The sequence below is a fragment of the Ascidiella aspersa genome, chromosome 8, assembly GCF_963924565.1.
Source record: "Ascidiella aspersa chromosome 8, kaAscAspe10.2, whole genome shotgun sequence".
NCBI lineage: Eukaryota > Metazoa > Chordata > Ascidiacea > Phlebobranchia > Ascidiidae > Ascidiella > Ascidiella aspersa.
Window position 1 is genome coordinate 5,681,554 of NC_139454.1, and position 24,985 is coordinate 5,706,538.

Genomic DNA, 24,985 nt, shown 5'->3' on the forward strand with positions numbered 1-24,985 from the left:
AAACCATTGCAATCAAACAACTTGAAATCTTGAACAAGAATTTGAAATTTTATAGTTTCTATTTGCAATGTAAAATGTAGTGACGTGGGCTCGTCCGGGAATTGAACCCGGGACCTCTCGCACCCGAAGCGAGAATCATACCCCTAGACCAACGAGCCACGTTTTTGTTAAAAGTTTATCACACTCAAAACCATTTCAATCAAACAACTTGAAACCTGAAACTAGAATTTAAAAAATCTAAGCTATCTGATTACTATCTAAAATTATAAGAAGTTTGCTCGTCCGGGAATTGAACCCGCGGCCTCTCGCACGTAAAGTGAGAATCATAACCCTCGACCGACGAGCCACGTATTCCAATAAAACATTCATTCTTAACATACAACCATTGCAATCAAACAACTTGAAATCTTAAACAAGAATTTGAAATTTAAACTTTCTATTTGCAATGCAAAATGTAGTAAATTGGGATCGTCCGGGAATTGAACCAGGGACCTCTCGCACCCGAAGCGAGAATCATACCCCTAGACCAACGAGCCCCGATTTTTGTTCAAAGTATCTATTATCACAGTGAAAACCATTGCAATCAAACAACTTGAAAGCTCAAACAAGAATTTAAAATTTTATAGTTTTAATTTGCAATGTAAAATGTAGTATATTGGGCTCGTCCGGGAATTGATCCCGGGACCTCTCGCACCCGAAGCGAGAATCATACCCCTAGACGAACGAGCCGCGATTTTTGTTCAAAGTATCTATTATCACAGTGAAAACTATTACAATCAAACAACTTGAAATCTTAAACAAGAATTTGAAATTTAAACTTTCTATTTGCAATGGAAAATGTAGTAAATTGGGCTCGTCCGGGAATTGAACACGGGACCTCTCGCACCCGAAGCGAGAATCATACCTCTAGACCAACGAGCCGCGACTTTTGTTCAAAGTATCTATTAACACATTCAAAACCATTGCAATCAAACAACTTGAAATCTTGAACAAGAATTTGAAATTTTATAGTTCCTATTTGCGATGTAAAATGTAGTAAAGTGGGGTCCATTGTAATTCAACAACTTGGAAGCTCAATCAAAAATTTGAAAATTTAAACTTTCTATTTGCAATGTAAAATGTAATAAATTGGGCTCGTCCGGGAATTGAACCCGGGACCTCTCGCACCCGAAGCGAGAATCATACCCCTAGACCAACGAGCCACATTTTTCATTTAAAGTATCTATTATCACAGTCAAAACCATTGCAGTCAAACAACTTAAAAGCTGAAACAAGAATTTGAAATGTCAAACTTTCTATTCGCATTGTATAGTGAAGAAAGTGTGGTCCATTGTAATTCAACAACTTGAAAGCTCAAACAAGAGTTTGAAAATTTAAACTTTCTATTTGCAATGCAAATTGTAGTAAATTGGGCTCGTCCGGGAATTGAACCAGGGACCTCTCGCACCCGAAGCGAGAATCATACCCCTAGACCAACGAGCCACGATTTTTGTTCAAAGTATCTATTATCACAGTGAAAACCATTGCAATCAAACAACTTGAAAGCTCAAAGAAGAATTTAAAATTTCATAGTTTTAATTTGCAATGTAAAAAGTAGCATATTGGGCTCGTCCGAGAATTGAACCCGGGAGCTCTCGCACCCGAAGCGAGAATCATACCCCTAGACCAACGAGCCGCGATTTTTGTTCAAAGTATCTATTATCACAGTGAAAACCATTACAATCAAACAACTTGAAATCTTGAACAAGAATTTGAAATTTAAACTTTCTATTTGCAATGCAAAATGTAGTAAAGTGGGGTCGTCCGGGAATTGAACCCGGGACCTCTCGCACCCGAAGCGAGAATAATATCCCTAGACCAAAGAGCCGCGATTTTTGTTCAAAGTTGATCACGCTCAAAACCATTGCAATCAAACAACTTGAAAGCTGAAACTAGAATTTAAAAAATCTAAGCTATCTGATTACTATCTAAAATTGAAAAAAGTTTGCTCGTCCGGGAATTGAACCCGCGACCTCTCGCACCCAAAGTGAGAATCATAACCCTCGACCGACGAGCCACGTATTCCAATAAAACATTCATTCTTGACATAAAACCATTGCAATCAAACAACTTGAAATCTTAAACAAGAATTTGAAGTTTAAACTTTCTATTTGCAATGCAAAATGTAGTAAATTGGGCTCGTCCGGGAATTGAACCCGGGACCTCTCGCACCCGAAGCGAGAATAATATCCCTAGACCAAAGAGCCGCGATTTTTGTTCAAAGTTGATCACGCTCAAAACCATTGCAATCAAACAACTTGAAAGCTGAAACAAGAATTTGAAATGTTAAACTTTCTATTCGCATTGTATAGTGAAGAAAGTGTGGTCCATTGTAATTCAACAACTTGAAAGCTCAAACAAGAATTTGAAAATTTAAACTTTCTATTTGCAATGTAAAATGTAGTAAAGTGGGTCCATTGTAACCCAACAACTTAGAAGCCCAATAAAGAATTTGAAAATTTAAACTTTCTATTTGCAATGTAAAATGTTACAAATTGGGCTGATCCGGGAATTGAACCCGGGACCTCTCGCACCCGAAGCGAGAATCATACCCCTAGACCAACGAGCCGTGATTTTTGTTGAAAGTATATATCATCACAGTGAAAACCATTGCAATCAAACAACTTGAAATCTTAAACAAGAATTTGAAATTTAAACTTTCTATTTGCAATGCAAAATGTAGTAAATTTGGCTCGTCCGGGAATTGAACCCGGGACCTCTCCCACCCGAAGCGAGAATCATACCCCTAGACCAACGATCCGCGATTTTTGTTCAAAGTATCTATTATCACAGACAAAACCATTGTAGTCAAACAAGTTGAAAGCTGATACAAGAATTTAAAATTTTATAGTTTTTATTTGCAATGTAAAATGTAGTAAATTGGGCTCGTCCGGGAATTGAACCCGGGACCTCTCGCACCCGAAGCGAGAATCATACCCCTAGACCAACGAGCCGTGATTTTTGTTCAAAGTTTATCACACTCGAAACCATTGCAATCAAACAACTTGAAAGTTGAAACTATAATTTAAAAAATCTAAGCTATCTGATTACTATCTAAAATTGAAAGAAGTTTGCTCGTCCGGGAATTGAACCCGCGACCTCTCGCACCCGTAGTGAGAATCATAACCCTCGACCGACGAGCCACGTATTCCAATAAAAACATTCATTCTTGACATAAAACCATTGAAATCAAACAACTTGAAATCTTAAACAAGAATTTGAAATTTAAACTTTCTATTCGCAATGCAAAATGTAGTAAATTGGGCTCGTCCGGGAATTGAACCCGGGACCTCTCGCACCCGAAGCGAGAATCATACCCCTAGACCAACGAGCCGCGAATTTGTTCAAAGTATCTATTATCACAGTCAAAACCATTGCAATCAAACAACTTGAAATCTTAAACAAGAATTTGAAATTTTATAGTTCCTATTTGCAATGTAAAATGTAGTAAAGTGGGGTCCATTGTAATCCAACAACTTGGAAGCTCAATCAAGAATTTGAAAATTTAAACTTTCTATTTGCAATGTAAAATGTAATAAATTGGGCTCGTCCGGGAATTGAACCCGGGACCTCTCGCACCCGAAGCGAGAATCATACCCCTAGACCAACGAGCCGCTATTTTTGTTCAGAGTATCTATTATCACAGTCAAAACCATTGCAATCAAACAACTTGAAATCTTGAACAAGAATTTGAAATTTTATAGTTTCTATTTGCAATGTACAGTGTAGTAAATTGGGCTCGTCCGGGAATTGAACCCGGGACCTCTCGCACCCGAAGCGCGAATCATACCCCTAGACCAACGAGCCGCGATTTTGTTCAAAGTTTATCACACTCAAAACCATTGCAATCAAACAACTTGAAAGCTGAAACTAGAATTTAAAAAATCTAAGCTATCTGATTACTATCTCAAATTGAAAGAAGTTGCTCGTCCGTGACTTGAACCCGGGACCTCTCGCACCCGAAGCGAGAATCATACCCCTAGATCAACGAGCCACGTTTTTCGTTTAAAATATCTATTATCACAGACAAAACCATTGCAGTCAAACAACTTGAAAGCTGAAACAAGAATTTGAAATGTTAAACTTTCTATTCGCATTGTATAGTGAAGAAAGTGTGGTCCATTGTAATTCAACAACTTGAAAGCTCAAACAAGAATTTGAAAATTTAAACTTTCTATTTGCAATGCAAAATGTAGTAAATTGGGCTCGTCCGGGAATTGAACCCGGGACCTCTAGCACCCGAAGCGAAAATCATACCCCTAGACCAACGAGCCGCTGCTTTTGTTCAATGTATCTATTATCACAGTGAAAACCATTGCAATCAAACAACTTGAAATCTTAAACACGAATTTGAAATTTAAACTTTCTATTTGCAATGCAAAATGTAGTAAATTGGGATCGTCCGGGAATTGAACCAGGGACCTCTCGCACCCGAAGCGAGAATCATACCCCTAGACCAACGAGCCGCCATTTTTGTTCAAAGTATCTATTATCACAGTGAAAACTATTACAATCAAACAACTTGAAATCTTTTACAAGAATTTGAAATTTAAACTTTTTATTTGCAATGCAAAATGTAGTAAATTGGGCTGGTCCGGGAATTGAACCCGGGACCTCTAGCACCCGAAGCGAGAATCATACCCCTAGACCAACGAGCCGCTGCTTTTGTTCAATGTATCTATTATCACAGTGAAAACCATTGCAATAAAACAACTTGAAATCTTAAACAAGAATTTGAAATTTAAACTTTCTATTTGCAATGCAAAATGTAGTAAATTGGGCTCGTCCGGGAATTGAACCCGGGACCTCTCGGACCCGAAGCGAGAATCATACCCCTAGACCAACGAGCCGCGATTTTTGTTCAAAGTATCTATTATCAAAGTCAAAACCATTGCAATCAAACAACTTGAAATCTTGAACAAGAATTTGAAATTTTATAGTTTCTATTTGCAATGTAAAATGTAGTGACGTGGGCTCGTCCGGGAATTGAACCCGGGACCTCTCGCACCCGAAGCGAGAATCATACCCCTAGACCAACGAGCCACGTTTTTGTTAAAAGTTTATCACACTCAAAACCATTTCAATCAAACAACTTGAAACCTGAAACTAGAATTTAAAAAATCTAAGCTATCTGATTACTATCTAAAATTATAAGAAGTTTGCTCGTCCGGGAATTGAACCCGCGGCCTCTCGCACCCAAAGTGAGAATCATAACCCTCGACCGACGAGCCACGTATTCCAATAAAACATTCATTCTTAACATACAACCATTGCAATCAAACAACTTGAAATCTTAAACAAGAATTTGAAATTTAAACTTTCTATTTGCAATGCAAAATGTAGTAAATTGGGATCGTCCGGGAATTGAACCAGGGACCTCTCGCACCCGAAGCGAGAATCATACCCCTAGACCAACGAGCCCCGATTTTTGTTCAAAGTATCTATTATCACAGTGAAAACCATTGCAATCAAACAACTTGAAAGCTCAAACAAGAATTTAAAATTTTATAGTTTTAATTTGCAATGTAAAATGTAGTATATTGGGCTCGTCCGGGAATTGATCCCGGGACCTCTCGCACCCGAAGCGAGAATCATACCCCTAGACGAACGAGCCGCGATTTTTGTTCAAAGTATCTATTATCACAGTGAAAACTATTACAATCAAACAACTTGAAATCTTAAACAAGAATTTGAAATTTAAACTTTCTATTTGCAATGGAAAATGTAGTAAATTGGGCTCGTCCGGGAATTGAACACGGGACCTCTCGCACCCGAAGCGAGAATCATACCTCTAGACCAACGAGCCGCGACTTTTGTTCAAAGTATCTATTAACACATTCAAAACCATTGCAATCAAACAACTTGAAATCTTGAACAAGAATTTGAAATTTTATAGTTCCTATTTGCGATGTAAAATGTAGTAAAGTGGGGTCCATTGTAATTCAACAACTTGGAAGCTCAATCAAAAATTTGAAAATTTAAACTTTCTATTTGCAATGTAAAATGTAATAAATTGGGCTCGTCCGGGAATTGAACCCGGGACCTCTCGCACCCGAAGCGAGAATCATACCCCTAGACCAACGAGCCACATTTTTCATTTAAAGTATCTATTATCACAGTCAAAACCATTGCAGTCAAACAACTTAAAAGCTGAAACAAGAATTTGAAATGTCAAACTTTCTATTCGCATTGTATAGTGAAGAAAGTGTGGTCCATTGTAATTCAACAACTTGAAAGCTCAAACAAGAGTTTGAAAATTTAAACTTTCTATTTGCAATGCAAATTGTAGTAAATTGGGCTCGTCCGGGAATTGAACCAGGGACCTCTCGCACCCGAAGCGAGAATCATACCCCTAGACCAACGAGCCACGATTTTTGTTCAAAGTATCTATTATCACAGTGAAAACCATTGCAATCAAACAACTTGAAAGCTCAAAGAAGAATTTAAAATTTCATAGTTTTAATTTGCAATGTAAAAAGTAGCATATTGGGCTCGTCCGAGAATTGAACCCGGGAGCTCTCGCACCCGAAGCGAGAATCATACCCCTAGACCAACGAGCCGCGATTTTTGTTCAAAGTATCTATTATCACAGTGAAAACCATTACAATCAAACAACTTGAAATCTTGAACAAGAATTTGAAATTTAAACTTTCTATTTGCAATGCAAAATGTAGTAAAGTGGGGTCGTCCGGGAATTGAACCCGGGACCTCTCGCACCCGAAGCGAGAATAATATCCCTAGACCAAAGAGCCGCGATTTTTGTTCAAAGTTGATCACGCTCAAAACCATTGCAATCAAACAACTTGAAAGCTGAAACTAGAATTTAAAAAATCTAAGCTATCTGATTACTATCTAAAATTGAAAAAAGTTTGCTCGTCCGGGAATTGAACCCGCGACCTCTCGCACCCAAAGTGAGAATCATAACCCTCGACCGACGAGCCACGTATTCCAATAAAACATTCATTCTTGACATAAAACCATTGCAATCAAACAACTTGAAATCTTAAACAAGAATTTGAAGTTTAAACTTTCTATTTGCAATGCAAAATGTAGTAAATTGGGCTCGTCCGGGAATTGAACCCGGGACCTCTCGCACCCGAAGCGAGAATAATATCCCTAGACCAAAGAGCCGCGATTTTTGTTCAAAGTTGATCACGCTCAAAACCATTGCAATCAAACAACTTGAAAGCTGAAACAAGAATTTGAAATGTTAAACTTTCTATTCGCATTGTATAGTGAAGAAAGTGTGGTCCATTGTAATTCAACAACTTGAAAGCTCAAACAAGAATTTGAAAATTTAAACTTTCTATTTGCAATGCAAAATGTAGTAAATTGGGCTCGTCCGGGAATTGAACCCGGGACCTCTCGCACCCGAAGCGAGAATAATACCCCTAGTCCAACGAGCCGCGATTTTTGTTCAAAGTATCTATTATCACAGTCAAAACCATTGCAATCAAACAACTTGAAAGATCAGACCAGAATTTAAAATGTTATAGTTTTAATTTGCAATGTAAAATGTAGTATATTGGGCTCGTCCGGGAATTGAACCCGGGACCTCTCGCACCAGAAGCGAGAATAATACCCCTAGTCCAACGAGCCGCGATTTTTGTTCAAAGTATATATTATCACAGACAAAACCATTGTAGTCAAACAACTTGAAAGCTGATACAAGAATTTGAAATTTAAACTTTCTATTTGCAATGCAAAATGTAGTAAATTGGGCTCGTCCGGGAATTGAACCCGGGCCCTCTCGTACCCGAAGCGAGAATCATACCCCTAGACCAACGAGCCGCGATTTTTGTTCAAAGTATCTATTATCACAGACAAAACCATTGCAGTCAAACAACTTGAAATCTTAAACAAGAATTTGAAATGTTAAACTTTCTATTCGCATTGTATAGCGAATAAAGTGTGGTCCATTGTAATTCAACAACTTGAAAGCTCAAACAAGAATTTGAAAATTTAAACTTTCTATTTGCAATGCAAAATGTAGTAAATTGGGCTCGTCCGGGAATTGAACCCGGGACCTCTCGCACCCGAAGCGAGAATCATACCCCTAGACCAACGAGCCGCGATTTTTGTTCAAAGTATCTATTATCACAGTCAAAACCATTGCAATCAAACAACTTGAAAGATCAGACCAGAATTTAAAATGTTATAGTTTTAATTTGCAATGCAAAATGTAGTAAATTGGGCTCGTCCGGGAATTGAACCCGGGCCCTCTCGTACCCGAAGCGAGAATCATACCCCTAGACCAACGAGCCGCGATTTTTGTTCAAAGTATCTATTATCACAGACAAAACCATTGCAGTCAAACAACTTGAAATCTTAAACAAGAATTTGAAATGTTAAACTTTCTATTCGCATTGTATAGCGAATAAAGTGTGGTCCATTGTAATTCAACAACTTGAAAGCTCAAACAAGAATTTGAAAATTTAAACTTTCTATTTGCAATGCAAAATGTAGTAAATTGGGCTCGTCCGGGAATTGAACCCGGGACCTCTCGCACCCGAAGCGAGAATCATACCCCTAGACCAACGAGCCGCGATTTTTGTTCAAAGTATCTATTATCACAGTCAAAACCATTGCAATCAAACAACTTGAAAGCTCAAACAAGAATTTAAAATTTTATAGTTTTAATTTGCAATGTAAAATTTAGTATATTGGGCTCGTCCGGGAATTGAACCCGGGACCTCTCGCACCCGAAGCGAGAATCATACCCCTAGACCAACGAGCCGCGATTTTTATTCAAAGTATCTATTATCACAGTGAAAATTATTACAATCAAACAACTTGAAATGTTAAACAAGAATTTGAAATTTACACTTTTTATTTGCAATGCAAAATGTAGTAAATTGGGCTGGTCCGGGAATTGAACCCGGGACCTCTCGCACCCGAAGCGATAATCATACCACTAGACCAACAAGCCGCGACTTTTGTTCAAAGTATCTGTTATCACAGTGAAAACCATTGCAATCAAACAACTTGAAATCTTAAACAAGAATTTGAAATTTAAACTGTTTATTTGCAATGCAAAATGTAGTAAATTGGGCTCGTCCGGGAATTGAACCCGGGACCTCTCGCACCCAAAGCGAGAATCATACCCCTAGACCAACGAGCCGCGACTTTTGTTCAAAGTATTTATTATCACAGTGAAAACCATTGCAATCAAACAACTTGAAATCTTAAACAAGAATTTGAAATTTAAACTTTCTATTTGCAATGCAAAATGTAGTAAATTGGGCTGGTCCGGGAATTGAAACCGGGATCTCTCGCACCCGAAGCGAGAATCATACCACTAGACCAACGAGCCGCGACTTTTGTTCAAAGTATCTGTTATCACAGTGAAAACCATTGCAATCAAACAACTTGAAATCTTAAACAAGAATTTGAAATGTTAAACTTTCTATTCGCATTGTATAGTGAAGAAAGTGTGGTCCATTGTAATTCAACAACTTGAAAGCTCAAACAAGAATTTGAAAATTTAAACTTTCTATTTGCAATGCAAAATGTAGTAAATTGGGCTCGTCCGGGAATTGAACCCGGGACCTCTCGCACCCGAAGCGAGAATCATACCCCTAGACCAACGAGCCGCGACTTTTGTTCAAAGTATTTATTATCACAGTGAAAACCATTGCAATCAAACAACTTGAAATCTTAAACAAGAATTTGAAATTTAAACTTTCTATTTGCAATGCAAAATGTAGTAAATTGGGCTCGTCCGGGAATTGAACCCGGGACCTCTCGCACCCGAAGCGAGAATCATACCCCTAGACCAACGAGCCACGTTTTTGTTCAAAGTTTATCACACTCAAAACCATTTCAATCAAACAACTTGAAACCTGAAACTAGAATTTAAAAAATCTAAGTTATCTGATTACTATCTAAAATTATAAGAAGTTTGCTCGTCCGGGAATTGAACCCGCGGCCTCTCGCACCCAAAGTGAGAATCATAACCCTCGACCGACGAGCCACGTATTCCAATAAAACATTTATTCTTAACATACAACCATTGCAATCTTGAAATGTTAAACAAGAATTTGAAATTTAAACTTTTTATTTGCAAGGCAAAATGTAGTAAATTGGGCTGGTCCGGGAATTGAACCCGGGACCTCTCGCACCCGAAGCGAGAATCATACCACTAGACCAACGAGCCGCGACTTTTGTTCAAAGTATCTATTAACACAGTCAAAACCATTGCAATCAAACAACTTGAAATCTTGAACAAGAATTTGAAATTTTATAGTTCCTATTTGCGATGTAAAATGTAGTAAAGTGGGGTCCATTGTAATCCAGCAACTTGGAAGCTCAATCAAGAATTTGAAAATTTAAACTTTCTATTTGCAATGTAAAATGTAATAAATTGGGCTCGTCCGGGAATTGAACCCGGGACCTCTCGCACCCGAAGCGAGAATCATACCCCTAGACCAACGAGCCACGTTTTTCATTTAAAGTATCTATTATCACAGACAAAACCATTGCAGTCAAACAACTTGAAAGTTCAAAGAAGAATTTAAAATTTCATAGTTTTAATTTGCAATGTAAAATGTAGCATATTGGGCTCGTCCGGGAATTGAACCCGGGACCTCTCGCACCCGAAGCGAGAATCATACCCCTAGACCAACGAGCCGCGATTTTTGTTCAAAGTATCTATTATCACAGTGAAAACCATTGCAATCAAACAACTTGAAAGTTCAAAGAAGAATTTAAAATTTCATAGTTTTAATTTGCAATGTAAAATGTAGCATATTGGGCTCGTCCGGGAATTGAACCCGGGACCTCTCGCACCCGAAGCGAGAACCATACCCCTAGACCAACGAGCCGCGATTTTTGTTCAAAGTATCTATTATCACAGTGAAAACCATTGCAATCAAACAACTTGAAATCTTGAACAAGAATTTGAAATTTAAACTTTCTATTTGCAATGCAAAATGTAGTAAAGTGGGGTCGATTGTAATCCAACAACTTGGAAGCTCAATCAAGAATTTGAAAATTTAAACTTTCTATTTGCAATGTAAAATGTAATAAATTGGGCTCGTCCGGGAATTGAACCCGGGACCTCTCGCACCCGAAGCGAGAATAATATCCCTAGACCAAAGAGCCGCGATTTTTGTTCAAAGTTGATCACGCTCAAAACCATTGCAATCAAACAACTTGAAAGCTGAAACTAGAATTTAAAAAATCTAAGCTATCTGATTACTATCTAAAATTGAAAAAAGTTTGCTCGTCCGGGAATTGAACCCGCGACCTCTCGCACCCAAAGTGAGAATCATAACCCTCGACCGACGAGCCACGTATTCCAATAAAACATTCATTCTTGACATAAAACCATTGCAATCAAACAACTTGAAATCTTAAACAAGAATTTGAAGTTTAAACTTTCTATTTGCAATGCAAAATGTAGTAAATTGGGCTCGTCCGGGAATTGAACCCGGGACCTCTCGCACCCGAAGCGAGAATCATACCCCTAGACCAACGAGCCGCGATTTTTGTTCAAAGTATCTATTATCACAGTGAAAACCATTGCAATCAAACAACTTGAAAGCTCAAAGAAGAATTTAAAATTTCATAGTTTTAATTTGCAATGTAAAATGTAGCATATTGGGCTCGTCCGGGAATTGAACCCGGGACCTCTCGCACCCGAAGCGAGAATCATACCCCTAGACCAAAGAGCCGCGATTTTTGTTCAAAGTTGATCACGCTCAAAACCATTGCAATCAAACAACTTGAAAGCTGAAACAAGAATTTGAAATGTTAAACTTTCTATTCGCATTGTATAGTGAAGAAAGTGTGGTCCATTGTAATTCAACAACTTGAAAGCTCAAACAAGAATTTGAAAATTTAAACTTTCTATTTGCAATGCAAAATGTAGTAAATTGGGCTCGTCCGGGAATTGAACCCGGGACCTCTCGCACCCGAAGCGAGAATAATACCCCTAGTCCAACGAGCCGCGATTTTTGTTCAAAGTATCTATTATCACAGTCAAAACCATTGCAATCAAACAACTTGAAAGATCAGACCAGAATTTAAAATGTTATAGTTTTAATTTGCAATGTAAAATGTAGTATATTGGGCTCGTCCGGGAATTGAACCCGGGACCTCTCGCACCAGAAGCGAGAATAATACCCCTAGTCCAACGAGCCGCGATTTTTGTTCAAAGTATATATTATCACAGACAAAACCATTGTAGTCAAACAACTTGAAAGCTGATACAAGAATTTGAAATTTAAACTTTCTATTTGCAATGCAAAATGTAGTAAATTGGGCTCGTCCGGGAATTGAACCCGGGCCCTCTCGTACCCGAAGCGAGAATCATACCCCTAGACCAACGAGCCGCGATTTTTGTTCAAAGTATCTATTATCACAGACAAAACCATTGCAGTCAAACAACTTGAAATCTTAAACAAGAATTTGAAATGTTAAACTTTCTATTCGCATTGTATAGCGAATAAAGTGTGGTCCATTGTAATTCAACAACTTGAAAGCTCAAACAAGAATTTGAAAATTTAAACTTTCTATTTGCAATGCAAAATTTAGCATATTGGGCTCGTCCGGGAATTGAACCCGGGACCTCTCGCACCCGAAGCGAGAATCATACCCGTAGACCAACGAGCCGCGATTTTTGTTCAAAGTATCTATTATCACAGTCAAAACCATTGCAATCAAACAACTTGAAAGATCAGACCAGAATTTAAAATGTTATAGTTTTAATTTGCAATGCAAAATGTAGTAAATTGGGCTCGTCCGGGAATTGATCCCGGGACCTCTAGCTGATTCTCAACCTGCGCGAAGTCATTTTGGGTGGTACGCTATACGCATTATGGTTTTATGTAAAATTATAGTTTTTCCAAAAGGTTAAGCATTTTTTTATTACAATAAACTATACATTCATTATAATGATTGTATAGTTAAATATTTTATGCTTCTTTAACGATAGAAACTATTATCTTTGCGGAACATCTATGCAAACTTCTTTTATGGCATCATAGCAAAAGAACAAAGAATCACAAAACTTGACTACCAGTATCTTACAAGTTAAAAACGGGAAACTTTTTTGAGAGTAGTGGGCCGCATTTGTTTTGAAATTTCCGGGCTAACTAGCTAATCCACCCCTGTTAATAATCCTAAATACATTTTGAGTGAAGTTGAGTTTTTCGACAATTTGTTGGTACGCAACAAGATTATAGAAGCTCGAGGTGGTACGCAGTGAAAAAAAGGTTGAGAACCACTGCCCTAGACCAACGAGCGGCGATTTTTGTTCAAAGTATCTATTATCACAGTCAAAACCATTGCAATCAAACAACTTAAAAGCTCAAACAAGAATTTAAAATTTTATAGTTTTAATTTGCAATGTAAATTTAAAATATTGGGCTCGTCCGGGATTGAACCCGGGACCTCTCGCACCCGAAGCGAGAATCATACCCCTAGACCTACGAGCCGCGATTTTTGTTCAAATATCTATTATCAGAGTCAAAACCATTGCAATCAAACAACTTGAAAGCTGATACAATAATTATAAATTTTATACTTTCTATTTGCAATGTAAAATGTAGTAAAGTGGGGTCCATTGTAATCCAACAACTTGAAAGCTCAAACAAGAATTTCAAATTTAAACTTTTTATTTGCAATGTAAAAAATAGTAGAAAATTGGGCTCGTCCGGGAATTGAACCCGGGAACTCTCGCACCCAAAGCGAGAATCATACCCATAGACCAACGAGCCACATTTTTTATTCAAATTATCACAGACAAAACCATTGTAGTCAAACAACTTGAAAGCTGATTCAAAAATTTGAAATTTTATAGTTTCTATTTACAATAAAATGAATTAACATGGACTCGTCCGGGATTTGACCGCGTGACTTCTCGCACCCGATGCGTCAAACAACTTTAAAGCTGAAACAAGAATTTGAAGTTTTAACTTTTTGTGAAATAAACTAAAGTGTGCTCGTCGGGTATATGAAACCTACATATCGATTTAGCATTTCGCCTTTGATATAGAGTTGCTGTTTAAATAAAAACTCTTTGTTTTTCGTTTAGTTCGTGGAACGCCGTATCCTCTTCGGCAACGTGCCGCTCAACATGCGCACAACTCGAACTGCGCTGCTCCACAACTCTGGCCACAACCACGCCATGTTCTACGTCATCAATTCCAACCCCTTTCCCGGGATGACCGTCTCCCCTGTTCACGGGGTGGTGCCGATCGGGGGAAACACCGAACTAAAGGTAAAAGAGTTGACCCAGAATATCGCAAAAGTCGGGCTTCCGCCTTTTTAATTTGAAATAAAGTATCTATTATCTGCGATTTTTTGCTGGTGTTGTGAATTCACAAGCTTTTACCTCGTCTTGCAAAGCGGCGCACGTATTTTTGCAATCTTTTCGCTGCGTAAACCAGCGTCTTACGCGTTGTATGTTTTATGGAGAAAACACAATAAGACCTAAAAAGCGGCAGTACCTGAAACAGAAAAATCTATAAAACCATAGTATTAAGACCAACGACATAAAACAGCCAAATGTTTTCCTAAACCCGTTTTTTTTGTTTTCTTTTTTGGGGGAAGTTACCAGTTGTGTTTCCGCTGAAAGTTAGTATAACGAATATTTCCTTCAGATCGTCCTGTCACCTTCGGCAGTGGTGAAGTTCGATACCTGGATTCAGGTGAATATTCGCGGTTGGAAGACAATCGACCTGAGGATGGGAGGAACTGTCGAGCCCCCGGAGGTTGACATCGACATAAAGGTGGAAGCAAAGTATTGTTTAGTTGGGTGCACTATTGAGGGATTTGTAATGTAGCGTGATAATGAATTGCAAAGTCAAAGACGCTTATATTAACAACAAGACTCAAAGTTTAAAAACCCAAGTAAACTGACATCCAAGTATCACACATCCCTGTTATATGTATTTATACAACTTTGCGAAATCGTGTATCGTAAATGATTATTTTCTTCCTTTTAGTAAGCAAACATGTGAACATGTGATAACTTTCATTTTTTTTTTATTTACTGTCAAGCGTAAACAGGAAAACCTAAGCGCATTCCAGTCTGTGTTATCAAAATATGTATAAATATTTATCGGAAACGGCTGATGAATGTTATTACGTTTACATTGTTCCATGGTATACGATGTTATAATTTGATGTTGACGAAACACCAAAATATATCATTATAAAACCAACTTGCTTGGTAATAAAGTTGGATTCCACCGCTGCCAACAAATTTTCTATTGTCGCAAATGAATGCCGTGCATTTTCTGCCGTCCGCTTGTAATGACTGTTTTTTCCACGTATTCTTTATTTGTAGGCTTTCAAGTTCAGCGGTGTCTACTGCGGTTCCAACGTCACGATGCCCTTTAACCTCGTCAATCTGACCTCTACCCGGGTCAGGGCTGACTTTGACCTTTCTCGCTACAGCGACTTCACACTCTCGTTTCCCGAGGAAGAATTGGACGGTATGTGGATCGCTAGGTTATAAAAAACTTAGTAATTCTGACCCCTGTGATTTCGGCTACTATTGATCGATCATGACGATCCCCATAGCAGTTTCTTATACTTGCAAAACACTACCGTTCAAAAAGCTTGTGGATTGTAACTAAACTTAATTTACCCAATTGCCAGATAGTATACGTCTCGTGGATCAGCCTTCATTGTTTAAATAGGCCATATATATATTGGAATACTTTGACTAGTCCCACAAATACGCTGTATAATACTAAAAATTAGTTACACTTTTAACGATGTTTTTCATCGTTTTGTAATGTTTTTCAAACAGCAACTAAATTACATTAAAGTCATTTGTTCACACCTATAAGCTATTACGCCAAAAAATGTTGGTTAGTCGTCTGTTTGTTTTTTTTTACAAAAAAATAATATATAATGTACCCACAATTGTGGAGTTCGGCCATCGTACTAATTCGCTACCCTGCGTTTTATTGTCGCTCTTGAGTATTCACTCCATAAAGAGTAAATTATCGCTTATCCGTCCACAGTAATGCAAAATAAACACACCAAAGCTGTCCGGCTGCATCAGTATTTTTTTAATGGAACAGGGACCTTGGAGATGTAGCTCAATGCTGAAAAACCCTCGTCTTGTTCATGCCAAATTCTGTGTTAAATTTTATTTCCACTTACAGACAACCCGAACGATCAGGAACAGATGAATCCCAACAACTACTCGGTCGAACTCGTCGGCCAGCAGAAACTCGCCTGCGTACTCAGCTTCAAACCGTCGGCGGTAAGATTTCAATCGAGTACAGATACATGTCGAAGTGACACTATGCTGTTTTCTTAAATTCGTCAGATAGCTTCTTAAGTTTGGCGTGTGCAATATTCGAAAAAGCTTTATATTCAACAATGGAAAAAAGTTGCTTTAGAATAGAAGTTATTATTATTATTATTTAAAGATATACCTCCGCAGAATACTCTAGCAAAGTTAGATATTCAGGCCAGACACCATTAAAATATCTTTTAATTATGTCTGACCTGAATTGCTAGGTTTGCTAGAGTATCTGCTGTTACTGATCAGAAATTAAGGTCGAAATTTATCTTACAATGGTCAAGGGGATTTTCGTGATGACATATTCTGTACAACGTAAAATATACCTCAGTCAGAATAATTTTTCAAAAAAAAATTCGATTAGTTTCCTATCAAAGTTAAATACACTTTTTTTACTTCTTAAAATCATGAGTTAAATTAAGCACACAACCTATTGTTATCATAACAACAATGTTCAAACATTGGAGCATAACGGTTGGAGATTGTAGTAACGCGTAACAAAAATATCAAAGCCCATACAGGGGTAGGTAGCATTTTGAACGTTTCGAATAGCTCTTAATGAATAAAAAGGTATTTGAAACGTTCAAAATTCTATTTACTTTAGAATTTTGAACGTTTCGAATAACTTGTCAACAAGTTATTCGAAAGGTACAAAATGTTACCTACTTCGGTATGGGCTTTGATAAATGTTTAAACCATGTTTTAATCATTGAAAGTTCAGTTTGACTCTTGAATCAAAGGTCGCGTCCTACGATTTCACCCTCCCGGTTGTCATCAACAAAACGGGGGCACCGAGCCCCACCCCCAGTACGTTTCCCCCCACACCTGCCCCATCGGAACGCCACATAATCACCCCCCGTCCCATTCTAATCAACATACCGACCCCAAGGAGGCGTGTAGTCGCCACTGCACTGAGGCCAATTCTGGATCTTTCTGAAGCAAGGTATATCTGTTTGAAGTCTGTTTTTTCTTGGTTTTGTTCTGTCGCGATTTTTTCACAAGCAATTTCGAACTTTTAGATCATTTTGTGTATAGTTGCTTTTTCTCAGATTTCTTTGTTTACTAAGGACCTTTGCATTGTCTGTGTATTATTTTTTTCTAAACCTCACGTTTAGAATCAGAAAACTCACTCGGTTTAGATAAGCTGTATTAACCCGGTTGCTGGTAGGCGCGGATTCAGCATTTTTTAAAGGGGAGAGCTATACTTTTTTTTCATCGTGACGTCACAAAGTTACGCCAAAACCTGACGTCACAAAGTTACATCTTAACGTGACATTATAAAGAAATCGTAGAAACGTGAAATGGTTCGTTTCTTTTGGTAAAGTAACTTAGTTGGTTTATTTTGTCGTGGTTAATATGGGCACAAAGGTCCAGTTTTGCGGGGCATGGTCACGACCCTTTTACTGAAGTATTTAAAACGATTTATTTATTTCAGGGAGGCACATTTTGAAAAAAGTAAAATTTTCAACTGAGCACCCCGAAATTCGAAACGTAGTTGTCTGTTTATAAAGTTACAAATTGCCTTTCCCATTCGCCGCAGGCTTGACTTCTCCCTTCCTGTCTCCTATATGGAAATGAGCGTCCCTGACAACGCGGGTGGTGACCGCAAGTATCTCACCCTTAGCAACAAGAGCAACAGCCCCCTCAAGTGGCAGCTGGACGTGGAACAAGCGGATCACTTCTCAAGTGACGCTGCTTTTGCGTGAGTTATTCCTGATTTATTAAGTGATATTAATTATATATTTCATCACGTTTCTCAGTAAGAATCAGTCCGTTTTTGTTTATCTATCAAAGTTACCTGAAGGTAATATCCTGCCTTTTTTCCTGGGTAACACCGGGTGTTTTGGGGGCAGTAAAATACTAAAATTGCTTACATTTACACTGATATTAACACTTACACCATAACCAAAAAGGTAAAAATGTTAACCTTTTGCCAATGCGCAGTTCAACATTGGCCCTACTTAAGTGGCGGCACCGTCTCCTTATGGGAGATCGATTGTTCTGAGGTCTGGGTCCGAACAATTACTGACATTCCAGGCCCGGCCTACTGTTGGACCAATGGGAAGAAAAAGTCACTACACTTTCACCACTTACTTACATTAATTTCTTTACTTTATTTTAGTTAAAAAAAAATATTTTGCCCTTCATAATATACCCTATGTGTCGTTACTATGGCCATAAACTGTTTACCCAGTGTTTGTAGTTTAGTTTTGTTTCAAATGTTTGCTTTTGTGCTGCTACCGTTTACATAACCACACTGCGCTACGGAAAATTATGCGATATTGACTATAGTAAAAAAGATAGGTAAGCCTTACCTGTTACCCATTAATTAATACGCAACATATTCAATACGCTCAACTATACACTTTGCTAAATATACTGTTGCTACCAGGCATAGTATATACCGAAAATAGGTTATTCTGGTAATTATTTGTTTACTGACCTTACGGCTCCCTATCAAGGATGCCTTTATCAGGAAATGTAACAACACCACGCAACGTCGGAAAACAAATAAATACCAGAAAAACTATTTTCAGTACATAAACTTTGCTAAAACAAAAATAAATATCTACATATTGGTAACTGAGTAATGACCACATTATACCTAATTGCATCCTGTTAAACTTTATTACATTTCCTATTTGAAACTATTTTTTTATGGGTATTTCCCTCATAGATTATACTCTTAAAAACTACTAGGCCACCCACCCGCGTCGATGGTGTAACGGTTAGCATTGGTGCCTTCCAAGCACTAGTTCCGGGTTCGACTCCCGGTCGACGCATGTTTACATTTTCACTCAAAATATGAATAATGGAATGTCTTGACGTTTCTATAATTTTCTATATTGTATTCTATAATTTAACGTTGTATTCTATAATTTAACGTACGTGATGAAGTGTTCAGGTGTATTACTTTGACTTAAACCTTGTGAAGGGCTGATTTTTTTTTATTTTATGATCTCATAAATAGATATTAGTAGTATTCGTTATTTCGTAAGAGATCTTTTGGTCAGTTGGATTTACGTATTTCTGACTTTTCGATATCTCTTATTCGACTATATGTATACAATACACGTCAAGATAAGTAATAAGTATGCATGCCGCGACTCGCAACTCAAACTTATAAAGTGGTAAAATGGAAAGGGTCGGTATATTTGTGTAACACTTGTGGTACAAGGCTGATCCTTCCCCAAATCCGGTAACGTTATTTACTTTTCTATTTTGCGTGTGTATTGCATTGAGCGTGGATGGGGAGAAAAAATAAACTTGAACTTGACTCATATTTTATAGGTGCTGAGTTGTGCAGAACGCTGTTATAAACCAACCATATACGAAAAAAGCTTGGCGATATGTCAATTCACGCTATACCAATTTAAAGGCAATTTGTCTTTTCAAAACATGATCCATAGAAAAGAAGTTACCTTTCTTCGAAATGCGCGAAAAACGTAAATGCAGCGAAGCCATGAATTGACGAACACAAAATATCTCGCAGGTTTCTGAAGCCGGGGGGTGCCTGGTTCCAATTGGAGGACGTATCGGGCCAGCTTGGCCCCGGCACCAGCGTTACCATTACTGTGGTGTTTTGTCCAACCCAAGCCGGCAGCTTACTCTACAAGATACCAGTCATCCTGAACGATGACAAGCTAAAGCCTTACAGGTGCAAATATACAGCGAATAATAATTGCAGTAAAATAATGTATTTCTTTTAAATCACAATACACATATCAGCAGAAACATAATTTTTTAGTTTTGTGGGTCCATAAAGGCCTTTTTGAAATGTTAATGTATTATTTGAACTAATTAATTTTTAGGAACACTAAACACGGATCTGTTCATAATCTTCAGTAGAAAGAGAGTGGCCCAAATAAATGATAAAATATTCATTCTTTTTTTTGCATACGTTTCAGCAAGTGCTTGTGCCATCTTCAATCAATTTTTCAAAGAAGAGTTTTTAGCACTGAATTTATCTGAATTTAAATTCAGTTTAGACCAAAAATAGGCTTCTAAGGCCTAGTTGTATTTAAATTATGACGTCAGCTCTATGAAATCCATGTCAATCCGGGTCGCCCCGAACAAAAACATAACCTTAGGGGCCGCGATGAAAGAGTTTAAGAACCCTGGTTTAGAGTTTAGACCAGGGATGTCCAACCTGCGGCCCGTCTGAAATTTTTGTGCGGCCCGCTAGTCATTTTCACTCCCTAGTAGTATTTTAAACGTTCAATATTAGACTAATTAAAATGTACCAGTCAGCTTTTAGGGGCGCACTAATAGTATAATATGGGCAAAATATATATATATAAGTTTAAAGGTCCGTTTTAACTCTAAAGAGCAATACTTAATCTTGAAACTTAATAGGTTCTGCGGCCCATTAAATTATTTCAATTGTCAATGCGGCCCACTATAATAAAATGTTGGACATCCCTGGTTTAGACGAAAGAACACTTTTAATTATTATGTTTTAATACTGTATTAGCCGAAAACAATGGTGGTTTGATATATTTATAGTAAAAGTAGATAGAAGTTTGTAGAGTTTACCAATGTACAGAAATTGCTATTAGCAGTGTAGAATTCAACTCGAAAACAATACGATTTGTCTTGATATAGTGCTACCTATTCACCCTAGTCATATAACATCTAATGACATTATGTTAAACTATCAAGAAATTGAATTGCTTATATAACATTATCAATTTTTATCATTCGGTTTTTACTCATCTCTTTCCACAGGCATCTGACCTTGAGCGCCCTTCTCCAGCCGCCCCACATAACCTTTGACCCCCTGGCCTTGGTGTTGACCCCGGTTCCCCTAGCAACAGCCGTGTATGCAGAGTTCAACGTGGTCGCTTCAGGATACGGCAGGTGAGCGTCGCGGCTTGGAGCTAATTGTGGACAATGTCTATTATTGAAATGTTGTACATCTCGCAATTGTTTGTATGCAGGGTTACCGCCAGACACGTGCCTTTTTCTTTTTTTTTCTGCATTTTTCCGTTCTTTTTTTTCTTCATTTGCATTTTGTCGCGAAACTTTTACTGTTAATTGTAGACATGCTGTTTAAAGGACTACATTAGATTTAAAATGGAAATTTAAAGGTCGACGAGCTTTGTTGTATCTAAAACTATATTGCCCGTAAATTGGTGGTTTTCATACACTCGACTATAAGCTTTGCTAAAACGAAAATACGCATAGGTAATTGAATATTGACTACATTACCCTTAATTGCATTCTGTTAAACTTTATTACATTTTTTTTTAAATCTCTGAAAAACTCCCTCGGATGTCAAAACATCACAAAAAGTTCTTATTTCATTCTCACTACAGGGACAGCACCCTGAAGGTGGAGGTTCCTGATGCTGAGGCCGACGATGGTTCCACGGTTCACTGCTTTTCGGTGGATTTCCCAAACGGGCCCAACATCTCGCTACCCAAGTCCTTCCTATCGTCGTCTGGTAAGTCAAAGCCAAAACCTTAGTAAGAATTGTTTCCAGGGTAGGGTAATGAGGTACCCCGGACGAGGCTGCTTTTTCACTTATCCAACAAAACACAGTCACGCTCGACGCAACTAAAAGCTTCATCAGCCTACAATTTCCCCGTTTGTGTAAACTGAAGTTGTTGTTCGTCATTATTTTGAAGCGATAAAATGGGTTCTTTAGAAACAAAATTAAAAAACAAATGAAGACAACGTCATTCTCCACTCAGTAATGCCCGTATAAATTTTGTTAATACACCCGTCTATGGGTTTTCATATTATCAGTACATATGCGCAAGGTTTTGTTTGAAATCCTGGCTGTGCCAAACTATTCTTGGATCAAAGAACCAAGAAATAGCGCCCATCTAGTCGCACCATTGCTGCGTCATCGTATGCTGTAGGCTCGTTGGTCTAGGGGTATGATTCTCGCTTAGGGTGCGAGAGGTCCCGGGTTCAAATCCCGGACGAGCCCACTCAGTTTTTTTACTAAAAAAATCGTATAGTCTCTGACGTATCACAGTAAGCCAAAACGAAATAAAATTTTAAATCAAATTGCTGGAGTTTGGTAAACACGACACTATTTATTATTATGTACAAATCAAAACTCTTTGCCTTTGTTTTCAGCTGAGAAACAAGTATCAGTTGTTGTTCCTTGTGTGATGACCTTCAGTTCGGACAAACCGGTATCAGCCACAGTTGATTTGACCTTCACCGACGACGCCGGACGAAGGTATTGTTGTTCTCTTATTTTGCCTTTAAAAAAATTGCACAGTCCGCCTACCCTTCTAGATTTATGTATTGCAGGAGCTATACTTTGTTCAAGTTCTAATTTGAAAATTGCAGGAGCATGTTTTCAGATCGTGCCATTTTTAATCCTAATTACATCATGCCTTCAGCATGACAAATGTTTAAGACTTTTTAAATGGAGGCAGCGCCGTTCTGTTACCTCAAGCAATCGTTTCGCAACCCTCCGGCCATATAGCTTTGAGACGGCACTTTTAATGATTGGTCGCAGATGACTGCGAAAGTCCTAAGTACTAGGCTTTAATGCCAGGCTCACAGTTTAATGCAAGGCTCATAGTTTAATGCCTGGCTAACAGTTTAGTGCCAGGCTAACAGTTCACGTGCTTGTATCGTGCAGGTTCAGCATTCCTGTGACGGCCACTGCCGATAACTGCTTACTGACAGTCTACCCCTTCCTTGCCGCGCATAGAAGCGACCATCAGATCGTTTGTGAGCAAGACAAACAGCTGAGAGGACTGGGCCAAGACGCCAACTCGAGTGAGTGACTTTTTGTCTTTCTTTGTTGTTCCCGAACTTCGTGTTTTTGTCGCGCCACTCTCATGTTTTGTACGCTCCACCCACTTTATACCTGAGCGAACTAATCGCGGCGAGATGTTTATTATAGAGCAATATCTCCGAAAGTTATGACGTTACAGAGTTGAAATTTTTACATAGTCTCTGTATTGACTAAATTTTCCCTGGAAACTCATTTAATGAACAAAAAATATTTAAAAAACAGTATGAATGTTAATATTCAGTGATATTGACCTTAACTGTCGAACCAACAAGACCAAACTTTAACGATAAACTAGGAGGCACCGTATTTATTATATTTTCTGTTTTCTTGAGGGTTTGTTTATGGATACAGAGAAGAGAGAATGCCAAAAAAGCCTTTCGAAATACTAATTCGTATTAATCAACCTTCCTTCAATTCAAATACACATTATGTAATGCCCTATCTCGCTTGTGACATTTTCATAATGCACAATACCTAACAAGAAGAAACAAGTAGCAAAGAGTGATTGGTTATAGCGTCTATTAACCTATATTGTCTTCTTTGGTGCATTTTTAGTAATTCAGGCATTTCGATAATCAAATTGTCACCTCTTTTTGTAAAGCTTATAGGTTTTTGCGCCCAACAAGCTTTCGACATAGGTTTAAGAGCGCATATGTTTTTTAAACTATTGTGTTCTGTTATTCATTTAAGGGTGATCTTAGATTGCCATTATCTGGGTTTAGATTAACAGCATGCAGATTGCATATTTTTCGCGAGCCACACAACAGGCTTTATGTGTGGTAAAAAAACATTAACAGTTCAACGCCCAGGGTTTTAAGACATAGTTAAACTACGTAGACACGTCATAAGTTTATTGATCACTTATCCTTGATTAAACACAACGTTACATTAATATAGAAAAACAAATGTGTAGAAATCGCCAGTTTAACCATTATAATAGGCGGGCAACCGATAATGGTATATGCTCAAAATAAGTTCTTCTGGTATTTATTTGTTAGTCCAACGTTTCGGCTAACTATCCAGGAAGGGAAAATGGCATTCCTCGATGAAGGCTTCCTGGATAGTTAACCGAAATGTCGGACAAACAAATAAATACCAGAAGAACTTATTTTTAATATATAATATGCCTGGTATAGCAACATCATGTTTATAGATAATGGTGTAACGGGCAACAAGTTTTCCTCAGTGCTTGTTTTGTCCCACTCTGCTATATTTAATCCTGTATTTTTGTTCAACGCAGCAAGTCTTGGCGAGGCCGTCCTTCTTCCGTGCGTTTCTCCCCAACGTCCCTCCACCAGGGGGAGCACAAGCGCTACCAGCTCCCACTTCGGAGCGACCTCAACCTCATTCGAATCCTCTAACACCGCCTCCGGTAATGCGCCGATTATTGTTTTAAACGACGTTTTTGGGGCTCATCAAAGCGGGATTTTAGCTTTGTGACCATGTTTTTAAAACTCGTGTCGACAGGTTTAGATTCAGAAACAGGATAAAACCAAAGTGTCGCGATTTAAGGAAAAGTCGGATTTTCAATTAATTTTTACGCCGATTATTATCCGACTGACTTTGCTGTAACTCATCAAAGCGGTTGTTGAGTAAGGCTTTTAGCTTTATGATCAGGTTTTACCAAGGCGTGTCAGCAGGTTTAGATTTAGAAACAGGCTAAAACGAAAGGGTCGCGATTTAAGAGAGGTTAAAGTCGCATTTTCATTTAATTTGTTTCACGCCTCTATGTACGACAGTTTTCTTTTCCTTTAATCCTATTTTTTACCCCAGCTGTACTGTCTTTAATGACCCTGGTAAATTAACCCATTCCTTGTTTATCTCTTTACGCGACCCCCACTCCTATATACGACGGTTTTATTTTCCTTTAAAAAGTTTTTTTTACCCCAGCTGTACTTTATTTTATTGAACCT

General features: G+C 38.2%; 1 protein-coding gene and 40 non-coding genes across 41 annotated transcripts in view; 3 read left to right on the forward strand and 38 right to left on the reverse strand.

The window, feature by feature from the left end:
• LOC146135333 (cilia- and flagella-associated protein 47-like) overlaps positions 1 to 24,985 on the forward strand; it is a 118,398-nt gene that overhangs the window by 59,792 nt on the left and 33,621 nt on the right. Inside the window, 12 exon segments of the mRNA XM_083396354.1 lie at positions 14,078 to 14,263; positions 14,646 to 14,774; positions 15,335 to 15,482; positions 16,164 to 16,264; positions 17,047 to 17,249; positions 17,847 to 18,008; positions 19,800 to 19,964; positions 21,035 to 21,166; positions 21,625 to 21,752; positions 22,397 to 22,502; positions 22,914 to 23,053; positions 24,313 to 24,444. Of these exon segments, the coding sequence (XP_083252480.1) occupies positions 14,078 to 14,263; positions 14,646 to 14,774; positions 15,335 to 15,482; positions 16,164 to 16,264; positions 17,047 to 17,249; positions 17,847 to 18,008; positions 19,800 to 19,964; positions 21,035 to 21,166; positions 21,625 to 21,752; positions 22,397 to 22,502; positions 22,914 to 23,053; positions 24,313 to 24,444 (1,732 nt within the window).
• Trnap-cgg (transfer RNA proline (anticodon CGG)) lies at positions 87 to 158 on the reverse strand. Its single transcript has one exon. It is a non-coding gene; the product is annotated as a tRNA-Pro (tRNA).
• On the reverse strand, positions 658 to 729 carry Trnap-cgg (transfer RNA proline (anticodon CGG)). The gene has a single exon. It is a non-coding gene; the product is annotated as a tRNA-Pro (tRNA).
• On the reverse strand, positions 850 to 921 carry Trnap-cgg (transfer RNA proline (anticodon CGG)). The gene has a single exon. It is a non-coding gene; the product is annotated as a tRNA-Pro (tRNA).
• Positions 1,131 to 1,202, reverse strand: Trnap-cgg (transfer RNA proline (anticodon CGG)). The gene has a single exon. It is a non-coding gene; the product is annotated as a tRNA-Pro (tRNA).
• Trnap-cgg (transfer RNA proline (anticodon CGG)) lies at positions 1,411 to 1,482 on the reverse strand. Its single transcript has one exon. It is a non-coding gene; the product is annotated as a tRNA-Pro (tRNA).
• On the reverse strand, positions 1,604 to 1,675 carry Trnap-cgg (transfer RNA proline (anticodon CGG)). The gene has a single exon. It is a non-coding gene; the product is annotated as a tRNA-Pro (tRNA).
• Positions 2,537 to 2,608, reverse strand: Trnap-cgg (transfer RNA proline (anticodon CGG)). The gene has a single exon. It is a non-coding gene; the product is annotated as a tRNA-Pro (tRNA).
• Positions 2,729 to 2,800, reverse strand: Trnap-cgg (transfer RNA proline (anticodon CGG)). Its single transcript has one exon. It is a non-coding gene; the product is annotated as a tRNA-Pro (tRNA).
• Trnap-cgg (transfer RNA proline (anticodon CGG)) lies at positions 2,922 to 2,993 on the reverse strand. The gene has a single exon. It is a non-coding gene; the product is annotated as a tRNA-Pro (tRNA).
• Trnap-cgg (transfer RNA proline (anticodon CGG)) lies at positions 3,302 to 3,373 on the reverse strand. The gene has a single exon. It is a non-coding gene; the product is annotated as a tRNA-Pro (tRNA).
• Trnap-cgg (transfer RNA proline (anticodon CGG)) lies at positions 3,582 to 3,653 on the reverse strand. Its single transcript has one exon. It is a non-coding gene; the product is annotated as a tRNA-Pro (tRNA).
• Positions 3,775 to 3,846, reverse strand: Trnap-cgg (transfer RNA proline (anticodon CGG)). The gene has a single exon. It is a non-coding gene; the product is annotated as a tRNA-Pro (tRNA).
• Positions 4,242 to 4,313, reverse strand: Trnap-cgg (transfer RNA proline (anticodon CGG)). The gene has a single exon. It is a non-coding gene; the product is annotated as a tRNA-Pro (tRNA).
• On the reverse strand, positions 4,818 to 4,889 carry Trnap-cgg (transfer RNA proline (anticodon CGG)). The gene has a single exon. It is a non-coding gene; the product is annotated as a tRNA-Pro (tRNA).
• Trnap-cgg (transfer RNA proline (anticodon CGG)) lies at positions 5,011 to 5,082 on the reverse strand. Its single transcript has one exon. It is a non-coding gene; the product is annotated as a tRNA-Pro (tRNA).
• Trnap-cgg (transfer RNA proline (anticodon CGG)) lies at positions 5,582 to 5,653 on the reverse strand. Its single transcript has one exon. It is a non-coding gene; the product is annotated as a tRNA-Pro (tRNA).
• Positions 5,774 to 5,845, reverse strand: Trnap-cgg (transfer RNA proline (anticodon CGG)). Its single transcript has one exon. It is a non-coding gene; the product is annotated as a tRNA-Pro (tRNA).
• Positions 6,055 to 6,126, reverse strand: Trnap-cgg (transfer RNA proline (anticodon CGG)). Its single transcript has one exon. It is a non-coding gene; the product is annotated as a tRNA-Pro (tRNA).
• Positions 6,335 to 6,406, reverse strand: Trnap-cgg (transfer RNA proline (anticodon CGG)). The gene has a single exon. It is a non-coding gene; the product is annotated as a tRNA-Pro (tRNA).
• Positions 6,528 to 6,599, reverse strand: Trnap-cgg (transfer RNA proline (anticodon CGG)). Its single transcript has one exon. It is a non-coding gene; the product is annotated as a tRNA-Pro (tRNA).
• On the reverse strand, positions 7,759 to 7,830 carry Trnap-cgg (transfer RNA proline (anticodon CGG)). Its single transcript has one exon. It is a non-coding gene; the product is annotated as a tRNA-Pro (tRNA).
• On the reverse strand, positions 8,039 to 8,110 carry Trnap-cgg (transfer RNA proline (anticodon CGG)). Its single transcript has one exon. It is a non-coding gene; the product is annotated as a tRNA-Pro (tRNA).
• On the reverse strand, positions 8,232 to 8,303 carry Trnap-cgg (transfer RNA proline (anticodon CGG)). Its single transcript has one exon. It is a non-coding gene; the product is annotated as a tRNA-Pro (tRNA).
• Positions 8,512 to 8,583, reverse strand: Trnap-cgg (transfer RNA proline (anticodon CGG)). The gene has a single exon. It is a non-coding gene; the product is annotated as a tRNA-Pro (tRNA).
• On the reverse strand, positions 8,705 to 8,776 carry Trnap-cgg (transfer RNA proline (anticodon CGG)). The gene has a single exon. It is a non-coding gene; the product is annotated as a tRNA-Pro (tRNA).
• On the reverse strand, positions 8,897 to 8,968 carry Trnap-cgg (transfer RNA proline (anticodon CGG)). Its single transcript has one exon. It is a non-coding gene; the product is annotated as a tRNA-Pro (tRNA).
• Positions 9,089 to 9,160, reverse strand: Trnap-ugg (transfer RNA proline (anticodon UGG)). The gene has a single exon. It is a non-coding gene; the product is annotated as a tRNA-Pro (tRNA).
• Positions 9,561 to 9,632, reverse strand: Trnap-cgg (transfer RNA proline (anticodon CGG)). The gene has a single exon. It is a non-coding gene; the product is annotated as a tRNA-Pro (tRNA).
• Trnap-cgg (transfer RNA proline (anticodon CGG)) lies at positions 9,753 to 9,824 on the reverse strand. The gene has a single exon. It is a non-coding gene; the product is annotated as a tRNA-Pro (tRNA).
• Positions 10,124 to 10,195, reverse strand: Trnap-cgg (transfer RNA proline (anticodon CGG)). Its single transcript has one exon. It is a non-coding gene; the product is annotated as a tRNA-Pro (tRNA).
• Trnap-cgg (transfer RNA proline (anticodon CGG)) lies at positions 10,405 to 10,476 on the reverse strand. The gene has a single exon. It is a non-coding gene; the product is annotated as a tRNA-Pro (tRNA).
• Positions 10,598 to 10,669, reverse strand: Trnap-cgg (transfer RNA proline (anticodon CGG)). The gene has a single exon. It is a non-coding gene; the product is annotated as a tRNA-Pro (tRNA).
• On the reverse strand, positions 10,791 to 10,862 carry Trnap-cgg (transfer RNA proline (anticodon CGG)). Its single transcript has one exon. It is a non-coding gene; the product is annotated as a tRNA-Pro (tRNA).
• Trnap-cgg (transfer RNA proline (anticodon CGG)) lies at positions 11,450 to 11,521 on the reverse strand. The gene has a single exon. It is a non-coding gene; the product is annotated as a tRNA-Pro (tRNA).
• Positions 11,643 to 11,714, reverse strand: Trnap-cgg (transfer RNA proline (anticodon CGG)). The gene has a single exon. It is a non-coding gene; the product is annotated as a tRNA-Pro (tRNA).
• Trnap-cgg (transfer RNA proline (anticodon CGG)) lies at positions 12,303 to 12,374 on the reverse strand. Its single transcript has one exon. It is a non-coding gene; the product is annotated as a tRNA-Pro (tRNA).
• On the reverse strand, positions 12,583 to 12,654 carry Trnap-cgg (transfer RNA proline (anticodon CGG)). The gene has a single exon. It is a non-coding gene; the product is annotated as a tRNA-Pro (tRNA).
• Positions 13,689 to 13,760, reverse strand: Trnap-ugg (transfer RNA proline (anticodon UGG)). Its single transcript has one exon. It is a non-coding gene; the product is annotated as a tRNA-Pro (tRNA).
• Trnag-ucc (transfer RNA glycine (anticodon UCC)) lies at positions 19,018 to 19,089 on the forward strand. The gene has a single exon. It is a non-coding gene; the product is annotated as a tRNA-Gly (tRNA).
• Positions 22,173 to 22,244, forward strand: Trnap-agg (transfer RNA proline (anticodon AGG)). Its single transcript has one exon. It is a non-coding gene; the product is annotated as a tRNA-Pro (tRNA).